The sequence below is a fragment of the Dendrobates tinctorius genome, unplaced genomic scaffold (genome assembly GCF_039654945.1).
Source record: "Dendrobates tinctorius isolate UK_male_01 unplaced genomic scaffold, ASM3965494v1 ptg000073l, whole genome shotgun sequence".
Taxonomy (NCBI): domain Eukaryota; kingdom Metazoa; phylum Chordata; class Amphibia; order Anura; family Dendrobatidae; genus Dendrobates; species Dendrobates tinctorius.
Genome location: NW_027361741.1, coordinates 14013600 through 14041433, shown reverse-complemented (window position 1 = coordinate 14041433; position 27834 = coordinate 14013600). Strand labels below are relative to the sequence as shown.

Below are 27834 nucleotides of genomic sequence, written 5' to 3'. Positions count from 1 at the left end.
ATCTGTTTAAAATGGATGGAAAACGGATGGTCCGTTTTTGGTCCTTTTTTTAATCGCACCCATTGACTTGCATGCTGCGATTTTTTTCTCAGTGCGATTTTGGATGGGAAAAAAATCACAAGTGAGATGTCACCCATTGACTAACTTTGGTCAGAGTGCAATCCGATTTTAAATCGGATTGCAAACGTCCGATTTTATCGCCAGTGTGTATGAGCCCTAATGGTAGGGTTCATATCTGTATTCAGGGTGAGACAAATGAGTGTATACAATGTATGTGACCTTGTTATTTTCAAGACTGTGAAGATCATCGTGACAAGGCTAGTCGTGGCTGCAAGGTGTCGACATGAAAGTTTGACCAGATGTAGAAGAAACAGCAGAAAATTGCTCTAATCAGTTGAGACATCAGCAGTAAGTTCATGGATGTAAATATTATTCTGTATCTGCATTGTGTGACGAGGAATGATAATGCTATCTGTAAAATCCCTTAGGCCACATTCTCACATTCATGTGATATGTCCATGTGCTTCCAGATTTTTTTATGAGATGACACACAGACTCGTAGAGCTTTATATGTCCATTCACACATCTGTGAAAATCTCAGATCTGAGAATGAGATCCGTGAGGGTCAGAGAATGTTCTGTTCTGATCTGATTTTGAGGATCAGAATAGGAGATGCTCAATGTGTCTGTAAATGCGTGAAGCACACCGACACTGCACACAGATACAGGAATGTATACTTATTATGGAAGTACTTTAGTATATAGTGTACTCACTTACTATGTACAGCACAGTCCCTTAGTATATAGTGTACTCACTTATTATGTAAAGTGCCATGCTTAGTTACATAGTTTCCTCACTTATTATATATTACACCGTCCCTTATTTTGTACCATGTTCTCTAGTTATGTATGGTGCTGTCCCTTTTTATATAGCTTCCTCTGCTGTTATGTACAGCGGTGTCCACCACATAGTGTATTGTTGTTATTTTTGCTACTCAAAGTCCCCTCTTTATTACATAGTCCCTCTCTTGCTAGATATAAAATGGCTGACTAGAAGACCAGTCCATCAGTTCCTCCATTAGAAAAGAATCTTTCCCATGTTCCACCAGCAGTCATAGCATTATATATCTAACAAAACAGGATGGTATGTATTAGGAAACAGGGCTCTATATAAGGGACGGTGCTGTACATAATCTCTATAATCTTTATTTTTTTATATAGCGCTAACATATTCCGCAGCGCTTTACAGTTTGCACACATTATCATCACTGTCCCCAATGGGGCTCACAATCTAAATTCCCTATCAGTATGTCTTTGGAATGTGGGAGGAAACCGGAGTACCCGGAGGAAACCCACGCAAACACGGGGAGAACATACAACAGATGTTGTCCTCGGTGGGATTCGATCCCAGGACCCCAGCGCTGCAAAGCTGCAGCGCTAACCACTGAGCCACCGTGCTGCCCGTATATAAACAATATGTGCATATATAATATCTACTATATAATCGTCAAATTCTGTCTGTCTGTAACGGAAATCCTACGTCGCTGATTGTTCGCGCCCGGCCGGCCGTGACTAATCAGCGACAGGCCCAGTAGTCACGAATTGGCGTGGCATTCGAAAGACACACGCCACCACTACCATCAGGAGATCTGTGGCGCTAGCCGCTGATCTCCCTATGGTTGCCGCGGGTCATTTCCTGCTGAACGGAAGTCAGCGGCGACGCGGCTGGGAGATGACCGGCGCAGCACTCTATGTGCGGATGGTACCCAGGATCCAGAAGAGAGTAGACACTCCTCCAGGCCCTGGGTACTATAAACCTGTAAAAAAAATAGAATTAAAGTAAAAAATAGTGATATACTCACCTTCCGAAGGCCCCCCGGACTCTTTCCCTCCTCTCACCACGCGCCCGGCATCTTCTGGTCCCAGTAATGCTTTGCGTGAAAGATCGCTGACTAGAGTTGAGCGAAATGGGTCGAAAAAATTCAAAAGTCGCCGACTTACGCCAAAGTCGGGTTTCATGAAACGAAGCCCGACCTTAGAGTGAGGTCGGCCACGAGGTCGGCGACTTTAGCGCCAAAGTCGCGTTTAAAAAGATGCTTTAGTGCCCTTTTTCAGCCAATCAGGAAGAACTGACACTGTGGGCAACATGATGACATAGGCAGCGGTCACCACCATCTTGGAGAAGGGCATGCAAGTGACTGGCTTGCTTTGTGGGGCGTCACAGGGGGTATAAAAGGGCGTGCGTGCCGACCGCCATGTTACTCATGCTGATCTCAGAATAGGGAGAGCTGCTGATGATGATGATGATTCTGTAGGGAGAGCGTTAGGAAGGCAAATAGAAAAAAAAACTGCTTCTGCTGATAGCGCTTTTCACTGTAGTTACTGTGCAGTGAAAGGTGAAGATTTTTGCTTTTGTGCAGCAGCGCTGGTGTTGATTAGCCTGCCTTTTAAGGCTAGCTGCATTGCTGTGTGCACACTGGTGTTCAAACTGCTTTTTTAAAAGCAATCCAAATTTTATTGTTAGGTCCTGGTGAGGTCATGAGCATTCATTTTTTCACACACCGTACAGCGGTGTACGCTCCTCACACAGTACCGTGTAACAGCTGTTATCATGGCCAAATTGAAGCTATCTAAGTGTGTGACTCTGTAAGGAAAAGCCGAGGAGATTGTCAATTCTTACAGACCTACACCTTATAGTTTTGTCCGTTTTTCAAACAGTTTAGTATATCTGCTGTTTGATTACATTCAAAACTAGAGAGAGACAGCGTGTGTCAGTACGTATCCAAAAACACGGAGCTTGACAATTTTACATACACCGTACAGCGGTGTACGTGTACGCTGCTCTCACAGTACCGTGTAACGGCTGTTATCACGGCCAAATTGAAGCTATCTAAGTGTGTGACTCTGTAAGGAAAAGCTGAGGAGTTTGTCCGTTCTTACAGACCTATACTCTAGGGAGATTCCAATTCTGCCCAATTCTATATACACCTTGTAGTTTGTCATACACTAGGCAATTTCTGCCTGTCACATTGCGGTGTAATATACACAGGGCCTGACAGAATCCAACTGTGTCCTGAAGTCTAGAGAGATTCAAATTCTCCCCAGTCCTCTATACACCTTTCTTACACCATCCATAATCTGCCTGTCACATTGCGGTGTAATATAAACAGGGCCTGACAGAATCCAACTGTGTCCTGAAGTCTAGAGAGATTCAAATTCTCCCCAGTCCTCTATACACCTTTCTTACACCATCCAGAATCTGCCTGTCACATTGCGGTGTAATATAAACAGGACCTGACAGAATCCAACTGTGTCCTGAAGTCTAGAGAGATTCAAATTCTCCCCAGTCCTCTATACACCTTTCTTACACCATCCATAATCTGCCTGTCACATTGCGGTGTAATATAAACAGGGCCTGACAGAATCCAACTGTGTCCTGAAGTCTAGAGAGATTCAAATTCTCCCCACTACTATATACACCTTGTACCCTGTTTTACAGTACCATATAGTTGGTGGTTTTTTGGGTACATTTTCCCCAAAAATGAGGAAGTGTGGTGGAAGAGTCCGTGGAAGTGGGCGGGGGTTGCCAGCTGGTAATGATGGTGTTGGTGGTGGATCTGCTGGTAGTGGCAAAAGCAAAATAGCACCTAATGCAGGAGGTGTTGAGCCTGCGTCATCGTCTGGCTCCACAAGGCCTCGAAGGCTCCCTTTTCTGGGAGTAGGTAAACCGCTTTTAAAGCCGGAGCTTCAAGAACAAGTTTTGGCTTACAATGCTGACTCAGCCTCCAGCTCTATCGCCTCTTCTTCTGAAGTTTTTAAAAATAAAAGCACTGAGTCATCATTAGAGGCTCATGGTCATGAACCACACCTTTCCTTGTGTCCTTCACCCCAACCAAAATTGAAAGATGCGGCAGGCCACACTACAGATTACTCCATGGAGCTGTTTTCACATACCATGCCTGGGTTATCAAGTCAAATCGTGAATTACCCAGGCCAAGATGAATCTGACATGGAGTGCACTGATGCACAGCCACTGATAGATGATTCTGCTGGTACATTCACTCAGAGCACTACATTGTCCTCGCAGTGTACTGAGGCAGAATCTGACCCTGATGAACCTCAGGTGCCCCTTCCCGCATACTATACCACCATACACGGTGACACAGAGGAAGGTGCACATGACGTTGAAGAGGAGGTGATGGATGACCCAGTTGTTGACCCAGATTGGCATCCATTGGGGGAAGAGGGTGCCGCTGCCAATAGCTCAGAAGAGGAGGAGGAGCATCCGCAGCGGGCATCGACATCACAGCAGCTGTTATCTGACAGGCCCGGAGCAGTCCAAAAACAGGTTACAAAAACCAAAAGAGTTGCAGGACAGCTTGGCCAGACGGTCAAAATAGCACAGCGTGCAAGGCCTCAAAATGTCTTCCATAGTAGGAAGAGTGCAGTGTGGCACTTTTTTGAGCAAAATCCTAATGATCAGGCAAAGGTTATCTGTAAGAAGTGCGCAAAGACCTTTTTAGCCGAGGGAAAAATCTGAGAAATTTGAATACCAGTTGCATGCTAAGACATTTAACCACCATGCACTTGCAAGCGTGAACAGACTACCAAAACTCACGTACCACATGTGCAACTGCTCCCAAAGAAGGTTGTCAGCAACACTACATTGTTTCCCCCACTGTAAGCCCACCGGTTAGCACACTACCAGCCTCAAATGTTGAGTTGTCGTCGCAAGGGCAAATCAGTCAGGGAATCACACTGTTATTGCAACGAAAGACTGAATCTAGGCCATCAGAAAGAACACCAACTCCATCACCATCATCAACCCTCTCTCAGTCTGTCATGTCCACCGCTAGTTCCACCATATGCAGCTCTCAAGTCCAGCTCACCCTACCAGAGATTATGAGTAGAGCAAGAAAGTACTCATCCTCTCATCCGCGTACACTGGGTTTGAACGCCCACATTGCCAAACTAATCTCGTTAGAGATGATGCCCTATCGGTTGGTTGAAAGCGCAGCTTTCCACGAACTCATGGCCTACGCAGTACCACGCTATGACCTACCCAGTTGCCACTTCTTTTCTCGCAAAGCCATCCCAGCCCTCCACCTTCATGTGAAAGACCGCATTGTACTTGCACTCAAGCAATCAATGAGTGGAAAGGTGCACCTCACAACTGATTCATGGTCCATAATCACATGCTTCAAAAACTACCCATTTGTTTTTTGAAGAAAAAGGAGTGAGAAATATTTAATATAAAAATATAAATCTAAATCTTTATTAATCCATCCATTTAAATAAAAAAATAAGAAAGGTTTAGGAACAGAAAGAGAGGGACAATGGGTCTAAGATAATTCATGCCACCTGGTAAGTGCCATGTTCACAAAATGGTTCTATGAGTTCTGATTCATATGCACAGTAACCATGGAGCAAATTTAAAGCAAAGTGACACATTCACCATTTAAAGATCTATAACAGATTAACATTAGTTAGGTATCTCAATGCCTTGAAATATATTATACAAAGAAATTTTTTGAATAATTTTCATTGCACCATCGCACACTATTAAATGCCCATTTTACTATGCATTAAAATCCATGTAAAGTATCATTGTATTATTCAGACTCATGTGAGACCAATATATCTCCCTTGTGAACAAACACATAGACGCTCCCAAAACATAGGGGGATTAATGATCACGGACACATTACCTGGATCCTGGTAATGTGTCCGTGATCATTAATCCCCCTATGTTTTGGGAGCGTTCCCGGGTGGAGTCCAATTAAGCCGCAGGCTCCACTCCTGGTGACGCCCTTTTGGACATTCCTTTAAGGTTCAGCTTTGCAATAATACTGCCCCCGGAAAGCAAACACTTTGCCTTCATGGATGCTGTTTGGAGGTTTGTGGGAATAACGCTGCCCGATCGCCAGTTGGCATAATTTATTGGTGGGAAGTCCGACGGTATATGATCGTGTTCGATTTCAGAATTTTTTTTTGGTTTGTATTTTACATTTTTATTCCAGCCTTTCTTGACTTCATAAGGGCATGACAAGCCTATATCTGTGTCTCCTCAACCTCCTCCTTTTACCACCTCTTTTCTAAATGTAGTTGCCCTTTTCCATATGTTAATTTTTGTCTTCTGAGCATTTTTTCGGCTTTGGGACACCTTTTAAGGTGTTTTGTAATTGTTTTCTATGTGTTTGTTTGTGTTTGTGTTTGTCTGCCATTGTTTTCAATGTGGTTCGACGAACATTCGACGAACTTGCCTACTGTGCGACGAACCAAAACACTAGCGGGGTGGCTCAACACTACTCCTGATATATAGACGTACATTGTTAATGTTTAAACTATGCTATATATACCTGTTATCTGATGATGCTGTACACTTTGTCTAATTTTTATATACTTGTTTAATCCATACTGAGCCTGTGAGCGTCTTTGTGTGACTGATGGAATATATATGGAGATTGACAATTATCCTTTGACTGAATAGAGCCGTACGCTTCTGATACAGTGCCATATATCTAATGTTATTTTGTGTCTATTTTGTGCTAAATTTTGAAGTTTGGTGGAAGAGGCCGCGAACGTGGGCGTGGGGGGGCCAGCTGGTGCTGATGGTGGTGGTGCATCTGCTGGTAGTGGCAAAAGTTCAATAGCAGCTAAGGTAGGAGGTGTTGAGCCTGCGTCATAGTCTGGCTCCGGAACACCTGGAAGGCTACCTTTTCTGGGAGTAGGTTAACCGCTTTTAAAGCCGGAGCATGAGGGACTGGTTTTGGCTTACATTGCCGAAACAGACTCCAGCAAATATGCCCTCCTCTTCTGAAGTTTCAAAAAATGCAAGCACTGAGTCGTCAAGTGCTGGCTCCTGGTCAGGAAGAACCCCTTTCCTTGTGTCCTGCACCCCCACCCAAAGTGAATGATGCAGCAGGCCACACTTCACATTAGTCCATGTAGCTCTTTCTATCATACCATGTCTGGGTTATCAAGTCAAATCGTGAATTCCCCAGTCCAAGATGAATCGGACATGGAGTGTGGGTGGCTAGCCAGGGCAGTGGGGTTAATCGGTACCGGGCCAGTGTCCCACAGGGATGTGTCACGGTGGTGGTGACCCGTTCCGTGGTCCTGGGCGTCCATGCAAAGGGGTGAATTACGTTTATAGGTGAATGATACGTGACGCCACCTGTGGTTTCTGATTAGATTGACCAGCGCTGCAGTGTCACTTCCCTGGGACAGATGTTATGGTGCAGCTAAGATGTAGAAGCCCTGCACACGTAAGGCCATAGTCGCAGGGCAGATGAAAGAGTTGGTAGATGGTGTGCAGTGCAGGATGTAGCAGAGCCGTGTGCCAGGCACAGGAGAAAGATGACAGTCACAGTCATGCAGTTCCTTTACCTGTACTTGGTAAGTGCCGTCCAGGACCCAGAGTACAGATGGAGAAGGAGTTGGTCAGCCTGGAAGCCAATTTGGAATTCTCTCTCTGCAGATAGGTAGTGTGGCCTCCGTTCTAGCGCTTATCTGAGGTACTCGCAGTGCTGAGTTCAATGAAGTTCCCCCTGTTGACTCTCTTTTGGAACTTTCTCGTATGGCAGGCAGCCGTAGCCTTTTCCTTCTGGCTCCCACACGTCGCTGCTGTGGCCTCCGAGCCTTAGTTGGGTAGAGAGCATTTACAACTGCTACTTCCTCCGGTTTCGGTTGCATGAACGTCAGTGTCCCTACAAACTCGGAGACCGGAATCCGGACCATGCGCTCCAGCTAGGAGTGAGCCTTAACTCTGCTCATCCTCCAGCTCCCCTTCTCACATCCACACACTTCACCTTCCCTTCACAGACTGCCCTAACTTACCTCCTCCCGACCACAGAGAGCAGCTCCTCAGCAGTCAGGTTCAGAGGTCTCCCTGCTGGCCTGAGTGGGAAATGTGTTGTGTGTTGGTTTAACTGCTAGAGAGATCCTTCGTTGCTCGCAAGCATGACATCACACTCCCTAGGAGGAAGGTAATGCCACTGTAGCGACCGTGCTCCTGGGGGCGCCACAAGTGCACTGATGCCCAGCCCCTGCTAGATGATTCTGCTGGTACATTGACCCAGACCACTACATTCCCCTCGCACTCTACACAGCCAGAATCTGACCCTGATGAAACTCAGGTTACCCTTCCCATATACTGTACCACCTTACACGGTGACAAAGAGGAAGGTGCAGATGAAAGTGCAGGTTCAGCCCACCCGCCGTCAGACACACCGCCGTACTATGAGGGGCCCTGTGCCAGTGCCGTCGCCAACGAGTGGGCCCCCCCGCTTGCTCAGGATCACAGCACTTGCAAAGTTGAAATACTTACCTCTCCCTGCTCCACCGCCATGACGTCTTCCGCGTCTCCTGAAAGTGATTTTCTGATCAGAGAGCGCAATGACATCACGTCTGTACGCCCAGACTAGTACAGGGGTCCCCTAGCGAGGAGACTTATTTGAGGAGACTTATTTAATTGTTTTCAATGTTGGGACAGCAATTTTTGGGGAGCACTATACTCTGGTGAATGATATATGGGGCCCACCATACACTGGAGCATTCCAAAGGTGGACATCAGACACTGTAGCAGCATTTATAGGGCCCATTATACATTAGAGCATTAGAAATGGGGCCCATTATATATGGAGCATTATTTGGGCCCATAAGACAGTGCAGCTTCATCCATGGGGACCAACATATACTGTAGCTTTATGTGGAGTTCATCATATACTGTTTCAAACATTATATGGGACCAATGATTCTGTATGGAGAAATATATGGGCCTCATTACTCTGTATAGCGCACTATGCGGTGGCCATAATACTGTATGGAGTAATATACTGTCCGTTTTTGGAGCTATTGGAGAATTTAAAATGGATATCAGCCATGAGATGTAAAAAGTGAAGTATTTTTCATTGCACTATACCGCTATTTCTCTGCCGTATCGGAGCATCATGAGTTGTACTATGTGTTAAAGGGGCGCTCTTTGGCCCACGGCATATGAAAACCTGGAGCCAGCCCTACCCCTCCCCACAAATTTAGCCAAATAACCCCCATTTTTCAGTGCGTAACTAGTATTATGAAGTAAATTAATGTTGAATTGCTTCAGTAATAAGAATTGATGTTTTTGGCATTCAAAAGGGCACTGTAGGTGTGTTTCCTGTCCTCCACTCCCTGCCGACTTTGCTTCCCCATTGACTTGCATTGGGTTTCGTGTTTCAGTCGGCTTTCGACTTTTCACAAAAATCGTCCGATTTCGTTCGACCCGACTTTTGCGAAAGTCGGGTTTCATGAAACCCGACTCGACCCAAAAAAAGGCAAAGTCGTTCATCTCTATCGCTGATGACGTCTCACTCTCGCGAGAGTGACGTCATCTCCGGTCCTTTACTGGGACCGGAAGATGCGTGGAGAGGAGATCAGGGGCCGTCAGAAGGTGAGAATATCCTTTTTTTAATTTTTTTTTATTATTATTTTACATTCTATCTTTTACTATTGATGCTGCATTTTTTTTGAAAAAAATATTTTTGAGGATTTTTGAGGATTATTATCTAAATTGAATGGTTTAACATTTTTCTGTGTTTTCACATGGCCCAGATTCATGTACATGTGCTGCTGTATTCTTTTTCTCTACATTGTGCAGTTTTTGCAGCTTGCACGTGTTCACACTAGGAGGTGCTGGTCGGTTTTTTTTTTTTCTCTTTTTTCTCTCTCTCTCTCTATATATACACACAGTATATACAGTACATATACTGCTTAAAAAAACACATCCTAGTACATTGTGTTGTTAAAGCGTTCCCTTTATCATTTTGGGCAGTGTGTGTGTATGTATATATATATATATATATATACATATATATATATATATACAGTATATATGAATATACAGTATATATATATATATATATATATATATATATACACTAGCTGAAGAGCCCGGCGCTGCCCGGGCATAGTAACTAACTGTGGTTAGTTATAGCAAATTATAATTATCCTCCATCCCATAGGCCCGTGCCCGTATACCCATCAAACATATCCACGATCCCATAGGCCCGTACCCATATACCATCATACATATCCTCCATCCCATAGTCGAGTGCCCGTATACCCATCACATATCCTCCATCCCTTAGTCCCATGCCCATATGCCCATCATACATATCCTCCATCCCATAGTCGAGTGCCCATATACCCATCACAGATCCTCCATCCCATAGTCCCATGCCCATATACCCATCACACATCCTCCATCCCATAGTCCCATGCCAAATACATAATCGCCATCCCATAGTCGAGTGCCAATATATCCATCACACATCCTCCATCCCATAGTCCCATGCCCATATACCCATCATACATATCCTCCATCCCATAGTCCCGTGCCCATTTACCCATCATACATATCCTCCATCCCATAGTCCCATGCCCATATACCCATCACACATCCTCCATCCCATAGTCCCGTGCCCATATAACCATCACACATCCTTCATCTCATAGTCCCATGCCCATATACCCATCATACATATTCTCTATCCCATAGGCCCATGCCCATATACCCATCATACATATCCTCCATCCCATAGTCCCATGCCCATATACCCATCATACATATCCTCCATCCCATAGTCCCATGCCCATATACCCATCATACATATTCGCCATCCCATAGTCGAGTGCCCATATACCCATCACACATCCTTCTTCTCATAGTCCCATGCCCATATACCCATCATGCATATCCTCCATCCCATAGTCCCATGCCCATATACCCATCATATATATCTGTCATCCCATAGTCCCGTGCCCATATACCCATCATACATATCCTCCATCCCATAGTCCAGTGCCCATATACCCATCACACATCCTCCATCCCATAGTCCCATGCCCATATACATATCCGCCATCCCATAATCCCGTGCCCATATACCCATCACACATCCTCCGTCCCATAGGCCTGTGCCCATATACCCATCATACATATCCTCCATCCCATAGTCCCGTGCCCATTTACCCATCATACATATCCACCATCCCATAGACCCGTGCCCATATACCCATCACACATCCTTCATCTCAAAGTCCCATGCCCATATACCCATCATACATATCCTCCATCCCATAGTCCCGTGCCCATATACCCATCATACATATCTGCCATCCCATAGTCCAGTGCCCATATACCCATCACACATCCTCCATCCCATAGTCAACCATTATGACAGGGCTTGCAACCTTTGATGACATCAGCGTCGCCATGGCAACCATTATGACATCATAATGAGGGGCGGGGCTTGATACGCACACACTGTTTCCTTATTATGCAAATAGGGGCATTATGACATCATAATGAGGGGCGGCGCTTGACACGCACACACTTTTTCCCCAGTATGTAGATACGGCAAAATTGTTTGGTAAATTGGAACGCGCGGGGTTAAAATTTCGCCTCACAACATAGCTTAGGACGCTCTCCGGGTCCAGACGTGTGACTGTGCCAAATTTTGTGGCTGTAGCTGCGACGGTGCGGATGCCTATCCCGGACATACACACATACACACATACATACACACTTTGAGCTTTATATATTAGATACACAGCTCTGACAAAAATTAAGAGACCACTGCACAGTTTTATAAAAACCAGCTCCTCTACGTGTCTGACAGCCATTCCATTCCAGTGTCAGTTGAATACCAACCAGAGTACACCTCATTTTACGTAATGTGCTTCTGATTAGGTGATCACCTGAACAAAATCTTATTAAACGAAGGAAAGCATAAAAAACCATGCTGTGGTGTTCAACTGGATGGCTAAACAAGTGCTAGCAATAAGAGTGGAGCGAAACAGGACGGTCAAATTCAAAAGTCAACGACTTTTGGTGAAGTCGGGTTTCGCCGACCGAAACCTGACCATAGCGTGAGGTCGTCCATGAGGTCGCTGACCCGCACGCCAAAGTCGCGTTTCCCATCATGCTTCCAGTGCCTTTTCTCAGCCAATGACGCACACTGTGGGCAACGCGATGACATAGGCAGCGGCAACCACCATCTTATATATGGGCATTACAGTGATTGGCTGGCTTTGTGTGGCGTCACAGTGGCTATAAAGCCCTAAATGCCGACCGCCATCTTACTTCTGCCGATCTTAGCATAGGGAGAGGTTGCTGCTGCTCGTTCTCAATAGGGAGAGTGTTTAGGCAGTAAACAAAAAAAAATCTGCTTCTGCTGATAGCAATTTTCACTGTACAACACAACAGTTAGTGTGCAGTGACAGGGGAGGATATTTTGTGTGCAGCAGCTCTGGTCGTTATTAGGCTGCCTTATAAGGCTACCTGATAGCTGCATTGCTGTTTGCATACTGCTGTGCAGACTGTTTTTTTCAAAGCAAAAATACTTTTATTCCTTTTTTCTGCACAGTTAGCGACCGTTCATTTTTTCACACACCGTATAGAGGTGTACGCTCCTCACACACTACCATGTACCGGCTGGTATCACGGACAAATACATGCCATTTGTGTGTGACTCAATACAAAGATAGATGGAGATTTTCATTTTTCCATTGATACACCATATAGAGCTGTCCGCTTGTCAAACAGTATCCTATATCTGCTGTTTGATTATGGTCAAATCGATACAGAAACAGCGTCTGTGTGTGAAACTGGATGGCAAAACAAGTGCTAGCAATAAGAGTGGAGCGAAACAGGTCAGTCAAATTCAAAAGTCAACGACTTTTGGTGAAGTCGGGTTTCGACGATCGAAACCCGACCATAGCGTGAGGTCGTCCATGAGGTCGCTGACCCGCACGCCAAAGTCGCGTTTCCCATCATGCTTCCAGTGCCTTTTCTCAGCCAATGATCAATGACGCACACTGTGGGCAACGCGATGACATAGGCAGCGGCCACCACCATCTTATATATGGGCATTACAGTGATTGGCTGGCTTTGTGTGGCGTTACAGTGGCTATAAAAGCCCTGAATGCCGACCGCCATCTTACTTCTGCCGATCTTAGCATAGGGAGAGGTTGCTGCTGCTCGTTCTCAATAGGGAGAGTGTTTAGGCAGTAAACAAAAAAAAATCTGCTTCTGCTGATAGCGATTTTCACTGTACAACACAACAGTTAGTGTGCAGTGACAGGGGAGGATATTTTGTGTGCAGCAGCTCTGGTCGTTATTAGGCTGCCTTATAAGGCTACCTGATAGCTGCATTGCTGTTTGCATACTGCTGTGCAGACTGTTTTTTTCAAAGCAAAAATACTTTTATTCCTTTTTTCTGCACAGTTAGCGACCGTTCATTTTTTCACACACCGTATAGAGGTGTACGCTCCTCACACACTACCATGTACCGGCTGGTATCACGGACAAATACATGCCATTTGTGTGTGACTCCATACAAAGATAGATGGAGATTTTCATTTTTCCATCGATACACCATATAGAGCTGTCCGCTTGTCAAACAGTATCCCATATCTGCTGTTTGATTATGGTCAAATCGATACAGAAACAGCGTCTGTGTGTGACTCCGTTAAAAAACATAATGATAATTAAAATTTTCCATCAATACACCGGATAGAGCTGTCCACTTGTCAAACAGTATCCCATATCTGCTGTTTGATAACGGTCAAATCGATATAGAGACAGCGTCTGTGTGTGACTCTGATAAAAAATAGACGGATAATTCAAATTTTCCATCCATACACCATATAGAGCTGTCCGCTTGTCAAACAGTATCCCATATCTGCTGTTTGATTACGGTCTAATCGATACAGAGACAGCGTCTGTGTTTGACTCCATTAAAAAATAGACGGATAATTAAAATTTTCCATCCATACACCGTATAGAGCTGTCCGCTTCTCATACAGTACCATATCTCTGCTGGTATTTTTGGTACATTTTGCCAAACATGAGGAAGTCTGGTGGAAGAGGCCGCGTATGTGGGTGGGGGGGCGCAGCTGGTACTGATGGTGGTGGTGGGACATCAAAAGCTCAAAAGTTATGTCAAAAGGACAATAGCAGCTAAGGCAGTAGGTGTTGAGCCTGCATCATCGTCTGGCACAAGAAGGCCTTTAAGGTTCCCTTTTCTGGGAGTAGGTAAACCGCTTTTAAAGCCGGAGCATCAGGAACAGGTTTTTGCTTTCATTGCCGAAACAGCCTCCAGCTCTATTGCCTCCTCTTCTGGTGCAGGCTTCTGGTCAGGAACAACACCTTTCCTTGTGTCCTTCACCCACACTAAAAGTGAAGGATGCGGCAGGCCACACTTCAGATTACTCCATGGAGCTGTTTTCACATACCATGCCTGGGTTATCAAGTGAAAGCATGAATTCCCCAGTCCAACATGAATCAGAGATGGAGTGCACTGATTTACAGCCACTGCTAGATGATTCTGCTGGTACATTCACCAACAGCACTACATTCCCCTCGCACTCTACAGAGCTAGAATCTGACTCTGATGAAACTCGGGTGCCCCTTCCCGCATACTATAGCACCTTACACAGTGACACAAAGGAAGGTGCTGATGAAAGTGCCGGTTCCCTGAACAGGTGAGGGGGCATACTTGTGGGCGACGGCACTGGCACAGGGCCCCTCATAGTATGCAAAAGTGTCTCTGCCGGTGGGAGGGCCCACTCACCATCAGACACACAGGAGTACTATGAGGGACCCTGTGCCAGTGCCGTTGCCCACAAGTGGGCCCCTCCTGCTTGCTCAGGGCCACAGCACTTGCAATACTTACCTCTCCCTGCTCCACTGCCGTGATGTCTTCCGCGTTTCCTGACAGTGACATTCAGGTCAGAGAAGGCGATGACATCACGTCTGTATGCCCTCTGCCTAAACAGTCCAAGTGCAGACAGCTGGAAGATGTTGACGCTGAGGAGTCCAAAGTAGAGCAGTGCCCAGCGAGGAGAGGTATTTTTTTAAAGGTTGGGATCAATTTTTGGGGAGCACTATACACTGGAGAATGAGATATGGGGCCCATGATATGCTGGAGCATTCTAAATGGGGGATATCAGACACTGCAGCAGCATTTATGGGGCCCATTATACACTGGAGCATTATTTGGGCCCATAAGACACTGGCGCATCATCCATGGGGCCCATCATATACTGGAAAATTCTAAATGGGGCAGATCAGACACTGGAGCAGCATCTATGAGGCCCATTAGACACTGGAGCATTAGAAATGGGGCCAATTATATATGGAGCATTATTTGGGCCCATAAGACAGTGGAGCATCATCCATGGGGACCAACATATACTGTAGCATTATGTGGAGCTCATCATATACTGTATGGAACATAATATGGGACCAATTATTCTGTATGGAGAAATATATGGGGTTCATTATTCTGTATGGCGCACTATGTTGTGGCTATAATACTGTCTGGAGGAATATACTGTCCATTTTTTTAGCTATTGTTGAATTTAAAATAAATATCAGTCATGTCATGTAAGCAGTGACGTATTTTCATTGTACTATACCTATATTTCTCTGCCGTATCGGAGCATCATTAATTGTGTTGTGTTAAAGGGGCTTACTGACACTCTTTTGCCCGGGGCACACAAAAACCTGCAGCCAGCCCTACCCCCCCCCACAACTTTAGCAAAATAACCCCCAGTTTTCAATGCGTAGCTATTATTATAAATGAAATTAAGGTTGCCAAGCTTAAGCAATAAGAATTGATGTTGTTTGCATTGAAATGGGCACTGTAGGTGTGTTTACTGTCCTCCACTCCCTGCCAACTTTGCTTCCCCATTGACTTGCAATGGGTTTTGTGTTTCAGTCAGACTCCAACTTTTCCCTATAGTCGGCCGATTTCGTTCGACTCGACTTTTGAGAAAGTCCCTAAAAGAGGCAAAGTCGCTCATCTCTACTAGTAATATCCCAAAAGGAATAGGAATGAAAAAATAACTTTTAACCATGACAAAGGAGTTGAAAAGAGAAGTCTTGAGTGAGGAAAAGAATGACTCCATTCTGGCTTTACTAGGAGAGGAATACAGTGAGCATCATGCTGCCTCCATCCTTAAAATTTCTAAGGCGGCAGTCCATTACAACAAGGTGAAGCAGCAGACATTGGGGACAACAAAGCTACAGACCAGCAGAGGGCGAAAACGACTCTCCACTGACTGGGATGACTGTCATCTTATTTGAATATCACTCTGCAACAGCAGGATAACATCAAGTGACATGCAAAAGGAATGGCAAATGGCAGCTGGGGTGAACTGCATGGCAAGAACAGTTTGTAACAGGCTCCCAGAGGCAGGGTTCAAGTCATGCAAAGCTAGAAAAAAGCTTTTCATCAATGAGAAACAAAGGAGAGCCAGGCTGAAGTTAGCCAACCACCATAAGGATTGGACCATAGAGGACTGGAGTAAGGTAATCTTCTCTGAGTCTAATTTTTAGCTTTGTCCATCACCTGGTCGTCTAATGGTTAGACAGAGACCTGGAGAGGCGTACAAGGCACAGTGTCTTGTACCCACTGTGAAATTTGGTGGAGGATCGGTGTTGACTTGCGAAGGACGTATGAATCAAGCCACATACAAGGTTATCCTGGAAAAACAGTTGATTCCTTCTGCTCAGGCAATGTTCCCCAACTCTGAGGACTGGTTTTTCTAGCAGGACAATGCACCATACCACACAGCTAGGTCAATCAATGTGTGGATGAAGGACCACCACACCAAATCCCTGTCATGGCCTGCCCAATCTTCAGACCTGAACCCCATTGGAAACCTCTGGAATGCAATCAAGAGGAAAATGGATAGTCACAAGCCATCAAACAAAGAACTGCTTACATTTTTTTACCAGGAGTGGCATAAGGTCACCCAAAAGCAGTGTGAAACACAGGTGGAAAGCATGCCAAGACGCATTTAAACGAGGAATAAAAATTATGGTTATTCCACAAAATATTGATTTCTGAACTCTCCCCGAGTTAAAACATTAGTATTGTTGTTTCTAAGTGATTATGAACTCATTTTCTTAGCATTATTTGAGGTCTGCAAGCACTGCATTTTTTTGTTATTTTGACCATTTCTCATTTTCTAAAATAAATACAAAATTTAGTGCTTGGAAATTCGAAGACATGTTGTCAGTAGTTTATAGAATAAAAGAACAATTTACATTTTACTCAAAAATTTTACTTATAAAGAGAAAAACAGACAAACTGAAAATTTTGCAGTGGTCTCTTTTTACAGAGCTGTATATATATATATATTGTTGTGTTTTCTGGAGACAGTAGATACATGGATGATTTGCAGAGATGTTTTTCTTTCCTAAGTAAAAGTCCAATCTAAAATACCGGACCATTCATCTTTCTCAACACAAGATGTTTTGCTTTCTGCTTTACGTTTTTTTTTCAATTAGCAGATAACATGCAAATGGGAAATATATGCAACTAACAAATTAAATTTGCAACAAAGCTATCCACGCTTTCATCCTTATGAGCTCAAATGTAATAAAACCCTTTTGACTGCTTTAAGAAATTGATTCATAAACATAAATTAAACTACCAATGCGTATCAATGTGATATATTGCATCTTTGTGCATCTTAAGGGCATCAATATAATGTGGAATTTTTTATAATCTTTGTTAAGTATTTGTTCAGTGTTCTGCATCAGTACTTGTAAGCTAGGAAATGAGGAAACCTACATGGAAAAAAATCTAATAAAAATATTGGCACCGCTTAGTATTTTGGAGCCACTACTGGTTTTGGCATATACAGTGGGGAGAAATGAGTATTTGATCCTTTGCTGATTTTCTCAGTTTGCCCACTGACAAAGACATGAACAGTCTAGAATTTTAAGGGTAGGTAAATTTTAACATTGAGAGATAGAATATCAAAAATAAAATCCAGAAAATCACATTGCATAAATTATATAAATTTATTTGCATTTTGCAGTGGGAAATAAGAATTTGATCCCCTACCAACCATTAAGAGTTCTGGCTCCTACTGACCAGTTAGATGCTCCTAATCAACTCGTTACCTGCATTAAAGACAGCTGTAGTACATAGTCACCTTTATAAAAGGCTCCTGTCCACAGACTCAATTAATCAGTCAGACTCAAACCTTTACAACATGGGCAAGACAAAAGAGCTTTATAAGGATGACAAGGACAAGATCATAGACCTACACAAATGGACTACAAAACCATAAGTAAGATGCTGGGTGAGAAGGAGACATCTGTTGGTGCAATAGTAAGAAAATGGAAGAAATACAAAAAAATTTACTGTCAATCGACATCGATCTGTGGGACCATGCAAAATCTCATCTCATGGGGTATCCTTGATCATGAGAAAGGTGAGAGATCAGCCTAAAACTACATGGGGTAAACATGTTAATGATCTCAAGGCAGCTGGGACCACAGTCACTAAGAAAACTATTGGTAACAAATTGCACCGTAAAGTTTTAAATCCTGCAGTGCCCACAAGGTCCTTCTGTTCAAGAAGGCACATGTGCAGGCTGATTCTGTGAGTGATTGGGAGAAAGTGATGTGGTCAGATGAGACAAAAATTGGGGTCTTTGGCATTTACTCAACCTGCCGTGTTTGGAGGAAGAGAAATGCTGCCTATGGCCCAAAGAACTCCACCCCCACTGTCAAGCATAGAGGTGGAAACATTATATTTTGGAGGTGTTTCTCTGCTAAAGGCACAGGACTACTTCACCGCATCAATGGTAGAATGGATAGAGTCATGTACCGTAAGATCCTGAGTGACAACCTCATTCCCTCCACCAGGACATTAAAAATGGGTATTGGCTAGGTCTTCCACAAGACAATGACCCAAAACATACAGCCAAGGCAACAAAGGAGTGGCTCAAAAAGAAGCACATTAAGGTCATCGAATTGCCTAGCCAGTCTCTAGATCTTAATCTCATAGAAAACTTATGGAGGGAGTTGAAGCTTCGAGTTGCCAAGCGACAGCCTCAAAATCTTAATGATTTAGAGATGATCTGCAAAGAGGAGTGGACCAAAATTCCTCCTGACATGTGCGCAAACCTCATCATCAACTACAAACAACATCTGACTGCTGTGCTTGCCAACAAGGGTTTTGACACCAAGTATTAGGTGTTGTTTGCCAGAGGGATCAAATACTTATTTCCCACTGCAAAATGCAAATAAATTTATATAATTTATACAATGTGATTTTATGGATTTTACTTTTGATATTCTATCTCTCAATGTTAAAATTAACCTATCCTTAAAATTATAGACTGTTCATGTCTTTGTCAGTGGGCAAACATTCAAAATCAGCAAGGGATCAAATACTTATTGCCCCCACTGTAAATACTGAGGCAAAATACTGTATTCCATCTATGATTTATAGTCCTGAATCCATTTGGATCCTTATGCCAGCTATCAGATTGGGACATGCATCCCTAATGCATTTTAGTGAAGTGAAGCACTCACAGGGATTATGACAAACTAAGCTGCATACTGTGTGTGTGCAAGTGTAAGGTAGTAGAGGTGCTTCCCACATCTCCTTAAAGAGATATTTATTGCAATATAATGCATTGCTGGGGGATTCTTAAGTAACAATGGACTTTGAAAGATATAGTGATGAGTTGTACCAAGGTACCTCAAGCAGTGGAGTCCTCATTAGTCAGTTGGGAACTGAGAGTAGCAGTGGAAGCCAAAGTCTACCATAACTGTTGGCTGGGTTGTCATTTGTCATGAGATGCAAGCGTGAGAAGTGCAAGAGTATAATGTATAATGTAGTCTTATGTAACCGAGAAGTGGCCATGCCTGCTTAATGTAATTTACTCTCTAACATCTGGTCCTAGTCTGCTCGATATAGCAACACCATGCAGTCTGCAGAGGTGTATCGCCCAGGTAACCACTGTTGCACACAGTCAGGACCCTCATTCTCATGTAGAGTGCTGGGGCATGGAAGACAAGTACCTTGCCCATGGCTACCGCCCTGTGCCATGCTACACAAGAAAGATATTTTCTGAGATAGCAAGTCCTATAACTTTATTGGATAAAGTGGAAGTTTTGATCCTAATATGGCCAGAACATCCTGGATCCTCGGAAGCAGAACAAACGAAAGGAGAGTTCAGCTACAGTGGGTATGGCTAAGGAGTAGTGATGAGTGAGTATGCTCGTTACTCGGGTTTCCCCAAGCATGTGTGGGGAAGGTGACTTGACGGACAGACTTGACTGGAAGTAGGAGGGGATGATTTGTGCACTACAGATGGAGATTGGCAATGACAGAAAGGTAACAGCAGGGAAAGGCAGAAAAGGGAGTGCAGTACCGAAATTTGACCACAAGATAGCAGGGGGAGTGTAGTTCAGGACTTAACATCAGCTTACGGCTATAGAAACTGCTTAGTCATGGGGGGCGGGGAGATAGGAACCCAGGAGGGAAATTCCCAGTGAGAGAAGGGATAAATAGGACTGGTTGGGGTTCCAGAGGCTAGGTTAGTCCCGGGAGAAGCTCAACAGAGGAAGACTCAGGACAGAAGACGGAGAACGGTGAAGAGCTCGACCAGGGGACTGACAGGAGAAGACAGTCGGGGGGGTGGCCCTGACACGACGTACCGCAGGACAGACGAGGCCCCGGGGGTACCGATTGGACGACCACCTCAGGCAGGTGAAGCGCTGGCGGTAGATTGGTCTAGGACAGCCCCAGCGAAAGATCCATGAGGGACGTCATCACAACTAAAGGAAAGGTGACAGGTACCCGGGCCTGGAAACAGGGCGCTGTAAAGGAACTGCGGTGCATGGCGAAGGTCGTCAGGAGGACGGCCAATAAACCCGGATCTGTTACAACTGAATTCTGCCTCCATCTCATCTTTACATCGTCCGGTCGTGGTAAGCAGAGGACCACCCCCCAATCCCGGCCCCTACCACATTTTGTGTAGTCGGCAGGATTGCCGCCGTTAATATGACATCTTCCGCGGCAGGCCTGCGCCTGGAGTACCCAAAAGGACTTGAGCTGCCCACCCGTGGATTGGAAGTTTGCTCCCCTGTGGATTACAAATTTGCTCGCCTGTGGATTACAAACCTGAGACTTTGTCCCGGACCATTGGCTGTCATCGGAGGATCCGGAACCGGAAAAAAAAAACTTTGCGAGATGGTGCCCGAGTGGAATACCAATTGGGACTGTGGCTGGACCCATCCAAGGAAAACCCGAATGAGACTCTGTGCCCCTGCAACATTGGTGACCTGCGAGGGGGGTGGCGCTGAAGTGGATTACCCGGGGCGGCCGCTAAAGGAACTGTCGCCGACCGTCCCTGCGGAACTATCCGGCCTGGAGGCTGGTCCTGCAGAAGGGCGGGATGAAGAGCAGCGGCGGGCACCAGATGACGGGAGAGGGAGCTGCGGAGGAGCAGCGGAGGCCAGCTGCTTCCCGGACCGACTTCTGGGAGAGCGGAGGAACAACCTGCAGAAAGCCGAAGGTGAGAGTTCCCCCGGCTCTACTGGCGGCTACACAAGCGCCCCCCCCCACTCGGCCTCCCCGCGCGGCCTCCTATTTTCCAGCGGCCCCAGTTGCGGAGGGCTCTGGAGCCTCTGCTGGGCTGACCGACGCTCTCACCCACCACCCTGAGCCACCCCACCCGGCGGCGCATCGGCCCGCGTCACCGGTGCGGAACCAGCCCGTGGCCGACGCTGCTGCGTTCCACCTGGCAGCAGTGGTTTACCACCCGAAGCCTGCCGCCACTCCGGCCTCCTCTAGGCCTCCTCATCAGTGCCAGCCACCACTCCGGCCCCGTCTCCGACTCCGGTTGCAGCCTGCTCCGCGGCCGCCTCTGGTTCGATTGCGGCGCCGGCTGCAGCCTACCCAGCAACACCCGCGACCGCCTCTGCCTCGCTCTTGGTTCCAGCTGCGGCCTGCTCACCGATGTCTGGGGCTGCCTCTGCCGCACTCCATACTGCGGCTGCAGCCTGCCCATCAAGGTCCGTGGCTGCTCTGACCCCGCTCCGGATTGCGGCTTCGGCCGGGTCATCGGGTTCCGCCGCCTCTGCGGAGCTGTCTGCCATCCACACTAGAAGGCCCCAGCTTCGCCGTTCCTTCTCACCAGTCAACAACCTTGGTCCCTCACCTGCAGTTAGAACTGCAGGAGCTGGGGGCCAGATGGAGCGAAGCCACCATGTCGACAGAGATGAGCATGTCCACGACACCACCGGTGGTGGACTGCTGGTCCCCAAGTAGAGAAATGGCACGGAACGCGCGCCATGGAACAACTTTCGGCCCCTTCTACCCCTTTTGACTCATCTCTCAGGAGGGAGATGACCCCTGAGCCCAGGGCAAAAAGAACACTCGGGGCTCAGGAACAGTCGAGACATCCCGGGAACCTCAAGGCTGTGGGGTTACCCTGCTGGACTGGTGCAACAACGGCCATCAGGAGATGGACTGGACAGTAGGGATTTCGCTGCACCGTTGTGCAGGCCCCAAGAGGACAGTTCGACATCCAAGATAAGGGACATGTTTTATTGTTGATTGTTTGCTCCTGGCATAGCGGGGATATGGGAGAGGAAGTACTCATGTTAAAGGGAGGGGGAGTATTTATGTTCTGTTTTAAAATGTTATGTTGAAAGAAAAAAAAGGAAAAAGAAAACGAAAAAACAAACAAGGGAAAAGGGGTTACCGTGGTTGGGTAACTAATATTATTATTAAGGTAGAGATAATGGTGTGCTACAAGTTGATTTAATGAGTACTGTGTGTAACAAAAAAAATGTGTGTAACAGGTCCCGGGTACGAGGTAGATGTGACGAAGACGCCGACCATGACTCTTTTAAGTGAAGGACAAAGAGACGAGAGATATCGAACCAGACAGTGGTCCGTCAGTCAGGTCCCCGACACCACGGGCAACCCAAAAGGACAGGCGGGCACCAATGATGACCTGTTAGGCAAAAGGCCTCAGTCATGGCGTTCCGGACAGCTGAAGGTAGTAGAAGGGGAGAGTAGTGGGAGGTGCACGCCATAGAGTAGTCAGGGTGGACCTCGCCAACCTGAAAGAAGGTGTCACGTGGCGTGCGCGCCGGCGGGTAGCAGTAGGCTGCTTGGAGCATGGTGCTCCCGGTTTGGTTTGGCCCCCATGGGCAGCGGGTTTGGCCCAATGACTGGTCCGACAACAGACTGTGGACAAGCTTCAGGATGACATAGGTAGGGAGTACGATTGTCGGGACGACAATGGACAAAAGAAGGGAGAGTGTGGGGAAGGTGAATTCACGGACAGACTTGACTGGAAGTAGGAGGGGACGATTTGTGCCCTACAGACGGAGATTGGCAATGACAGAAAGGTAACAGCAGGGAAAGACAGAAAAGGGAGTGCAGTACTGAAATTTGACCACAAGATGGCAGGGGGGAGTGTAGTTCAGGACTTAACATCAGCTTACAGCTATAGAAACTGCTTTGTCATGGGGGCGGGGAGATAGGAACCCAGGAGGGAAATTCCCAGTGAGAGAGGGGATAAATAGGACTGGTTGGGGTTCCAGAGGCTAGGTTAGTCCCGGGAGGAGCTCAGCAGAGGAAGACTCAGGACAGAAGATGGAGAATGGTGAAGAGCTCGACCTGGGGACTGACAGGAGAAGACGGTCAGGGGGTGGCCCTGACACGACGTACCGCAGGACAGACGAGGCCCCGGGGGTACCGATTGGACGACGACCTTGGGCAGATGAAGCGCTGGTGGTAGATTGGTCTAGGACAGCCCCAGCGGAAGATCCGCGAGGGACGTCATCACGACTAAAGGAAAGGTGAAAGGTACCCGGGCCTGGAAACGGAGAGCTGTAAAGGAACTGCAGTGCATGGCGAAGGTCGTCAGGAGCACGGCCAATAAACCCGGATCTGTTACAACTGAATTCTGCCTCCGTCTCGTCTTTGAATCGTCCTGTCGTGGTAAGCAGTGGACCACCCCCCCAATCCCGGCCCCTACCACACATGCACGGGTGGTCTCCGAGTATTTGGAAGTGCTCGGAGATTTAGTTTCTGTCGCCGCAGCTGCATGATTTGCAGCTACTTGACAGCCTGAATACATGCGGGGGTTGCCTGTTTGTTAGGGAATTCCCACATGTATTCAGGCTGTCAAGTAGCCGCAAATCATGCAGCTGGGGCAACAGAAACTAAACCTCCGAGCACGCCAAAATACTCAGAGATCACTCGAGCATGCTCGGGAATACCCGAGCAATGAGCATACTCGCTCATCAGTAATAAGGAGGTATATCTGTGGATTTTGGGTAAGCTTGAGACAGCAAAGGTGAAGTTGGACTAAAGAGACATTGTTTAGGCCAGACCTGGTAGTCTTAGTGTAGAAGTAGTGGACTTGCTAAGACGGAGGAACAGGTACTGCTGAAAATGGGCCGTGAAGGACAATTAGTTGAAATTAAGTGTTCATGTCACCTATGCCGAATTGCTGAATTATTGTTGCTAACAAGGGAAGTGCCATCACATAAACCATTATGCCTGTGCCTCTGCGGAAATCAAGCTTTGCACCTGCTACCTACTGTATATTGGTTTCACCAGATCCAACAGTAAAATCCACTTTATTTTTTAAAAATGGACTAAATCCTTCTTTACTAATGCATTACATATGTAGTTCCTTTGTCATCAGAAGATATGGGGCATGAGTAGGAACATCTGAAGGGAATAACATCACTCATACCCATAGGAAGACATTTCACTGGTCATTGTTAAGGGTCACAACAGAACACTTTAGCCTGGGTGACTCTTAAATGCATACAGTCTCTTTATACATAGCAGTCAAATAGAGAAGAGTACATGAGCTGGGTCTGTACAGCGCTCTCACTGTGACTACAGCATGTTCTTCCCTATTCACCCTTGTACAGGAGAGAACACAATGCAAACACCTTTGTCTCTAGAGCCACAGACCGCCTGTCTGCTTTCCGTACAAGTGCTTTGAAACCCTTGCTCCTGCACAGTGCTCTTACTGTGACAACTGTATTCAAATAGACTGCATACAGTGTGAAGAATGCTTTCCTCCCACACTCATAACTTTGTAGATTCCTACTCAAGATTACAGATAACAGATATACTGTATGCACAGTATAGTACAATGTGGCATCTAATGTTTGCACAAATGCAGCATAATAAGAAAATTAAGTTAAATATTAAAAAAAAGATTAATTACCGCATATATTCACGTATAAGCCGAGATTTTCAGCCAATTTTTTAAGGCTGAAAGTCCCCATCTTGGCTTATACGCAAGTCATATACCGGGGGGGGAGCGGGGATGTCAGAGACCATACTCACCCTCCTGGCATGTCTTTGCAGCCCCTGCTTCTCCATAGGTCTCCTGCGCCTGTGTTCAGTGTTACGTGGTACTGCTCATTAAAGTCATGAATATGCTGATACCACGTGACTGCTGAATGCAGGAAGAAGACGACAGATGGAGAAGCGGGGCTGCAGAGTAGACCGTGCACCAGGAGGGGGTGAGTATGACGGGGCAGAGCAATATTCACCTGTCCCCGTTCCACCGCCGTGCACTGCTCCGTCTCCCGAGTCCTCTGGCTGTGATGTTCAGCAGAGGGCGCGATGACGTAGTCAGTGCATGCCCTCTGCTGAACATCACTGCAGAGACCCGGGAGACACAGCGGCGCTCAGCGATGGATCGGGGACTGGTAAATATCGCCAGTGCTCGGGGCCTGAGCAAGCGATGACACCGGCACCTGGCCCCCCAGCGACGAGAGGTGAGTATATCATTTTTTTCTAATTGCAGCAGTGTCAGCAGCAATATATCGGGGGTATTTATGGAGCATCTTCTTTGGCCAGCATTAACCCTTGTGCAGCAGCATATGGGGGTTTTTTTTATCTATGGAGCGTCTTGTTGGGCCACCATTAACCCTTGTGCAGCAATATATGGGGTTTTTTTTATCTATGGAGCATCTTCTTGGGCCACCATTAACCCTTGTGCAGCAACATATGGGGGGGTTTATCTATGGAGCATCTTCTTGGGCCAGCATTAACCCTTGTGCAGCAGCATATGGGTTGTATTTATGGAGCATCTTCTTGGGCCACCATTAACCCTTGTGCAGCAACATATGGGGTTTTTTTTATCTATGGAGCATCTTGTTAGGCCACCATTAACCCTTGTGCAGAAATATATGGGGGGTTTTTATATATGGAGCATCTTCTTGGGCCACCATTAACCCTTGAGCACCATTTTATGGGGGGTCTTTATCTATGGAGCATCTTCTTGGACCACCATTAACCCTTGTGTAGCACCACCCTTGGCTTCTACATGAGTCAATAAGTTTTCCCAGTTTTTTGTGGTAAAAATAGGGGGGTCGACTTATACGCGGGTCAGCTTATACACGAGCATATATGGTAGTTTAAAACAATGTATTAATTCTTTTAAGCATCTGAGTTTTCCACTAAGAGTTATTGCAACCAATGTTTAGACTCAACCTTAAAATTAAGAACCCCCTTCATCTTTAGCATATACAAACTTTTACATGCCACTAAATACATGAAGTAGAATAGCCAGCATAATATATGTGTATAACAATGTAGTATGAAACCAATTTGCAAACTCTAATAAAAGAAATCTCACCTTCTCCTGAAGGTTTTGCTTTGCTTTCTGAGTATCTTCTAGCTTAGTCTGGAGTTCTCGAATAAGTGTAATATCAGTTGCAGACTAATTGGAAAAAAAAAAAGAAAACTATAGGTTTGCCATGTACAACATAAATATCTAGAAAGGTTTTCTAGTCCAAGAACACAAATCTGCAGTCACTATATGTGATGCGCACACTGTCATGATTTCCCCTGTATTCCCCACCTACCAGTGGGCGGCCACATATTAATTGTGAAATGGGAGGTGCCAGCTTCACTCATGTATTTAAAACATTTAGGATAATAATTAACGGAATTTTCTACTACACTGATATTGATGATTTGTCGTTGCGATAGGTAATCAATATCAGATCAGTGATTGACCAACACAGTCCACTCCCAACAATCAGTCTCTATCTACTATTGCAGCAGCCAGATGTTAAGAAAAATGTGACAGAGTGGAACACCACTGCTTCCTCACACTAAGGTGGATGCTCTTTGATTGCTGCAGGTAAAATGAACTGTGCATTTCTGCACCAAAGAGCAGTCAACTGTCTAAACAGGTTGTTAATCAGTGATTGATGGTTGTTTAATGCCGCAAGTAAACAAGCACTTACTTATGCAACTATGGGAATGTCACTCACATAAGATGTACTAACAGTATTATTATAAGCGAACTTGTCAGCTGATACATTCTACCTGATCGAGCAGGTATTAGACACTGATTTCAACCAGGCATATTTGAACCTAAAATGCTGTGGCATTTCAGAAAAAAATGTACTTTAACACATTAACCACCAAGGGTGATTTGCACGTTAATGACCTGGACAATTTTTACAATTTTGACCACTGTCCCTTTATGAGGTAATAACTCTGGAACGCTTCCATGAATCCTGGTGATTCTGACATTGTAATTTTCATGACATATTGTACTTCACGATAGAGGTAAAATTTAACTGATATAACTTGCGTTTATTTGTGAAAACAATGGAATTATTACAAAAATGTTGAAAATTTCACAATTTTTCAAATTTGAATTTTCATGCCCTTAAATCACAGAGATAATGGCACACAAAATACTTAATAAGTAACATTTTTCACATGTCTACTTTACATCAGCACAATTTTGGAACCAAAATGTTTTTTTGTCAGGAAGTTATAAGGGTTAAAATTTGACCAGCGATTTCTCATTTTTAGAACACCACTTTTTTTTAGGGACCACATCACATTTGAAGTCACTTTGAGGGGTTTATATGATAGAAAATACCCAAAAATGACACCATTATAAAAACTGCACCCCTCAATGTGCTCAAAACCTCATTCAAGAATTTTATTAAACCCTTCAGGTG

The 27834-nt window shown here is 45.5% G+C and overlaps 1 protein-coding gene across 1 annotated transcript in view; it reads right to left on the bottom strand.

The window, feature by feature from the left end:
• MYO18B (myosin XVIIIB) overlaps positions 1 to 27834 on the bottom strand; it is a 972020-nt gene that overhangs the window by 189253 nt on the left and 754933 nt on the right. Inside the window, exon 37 of the mRNA XM_073582823.1 lies at positions 26487 to 26570. Within this exon, the coding sequence (XP_073438924.1) occupies positions 26487 to 26570 (84 nt within the window). The remainder of the gene's footprint in view (positions 1 to 26486; positions 26571 to 27834) is intronic.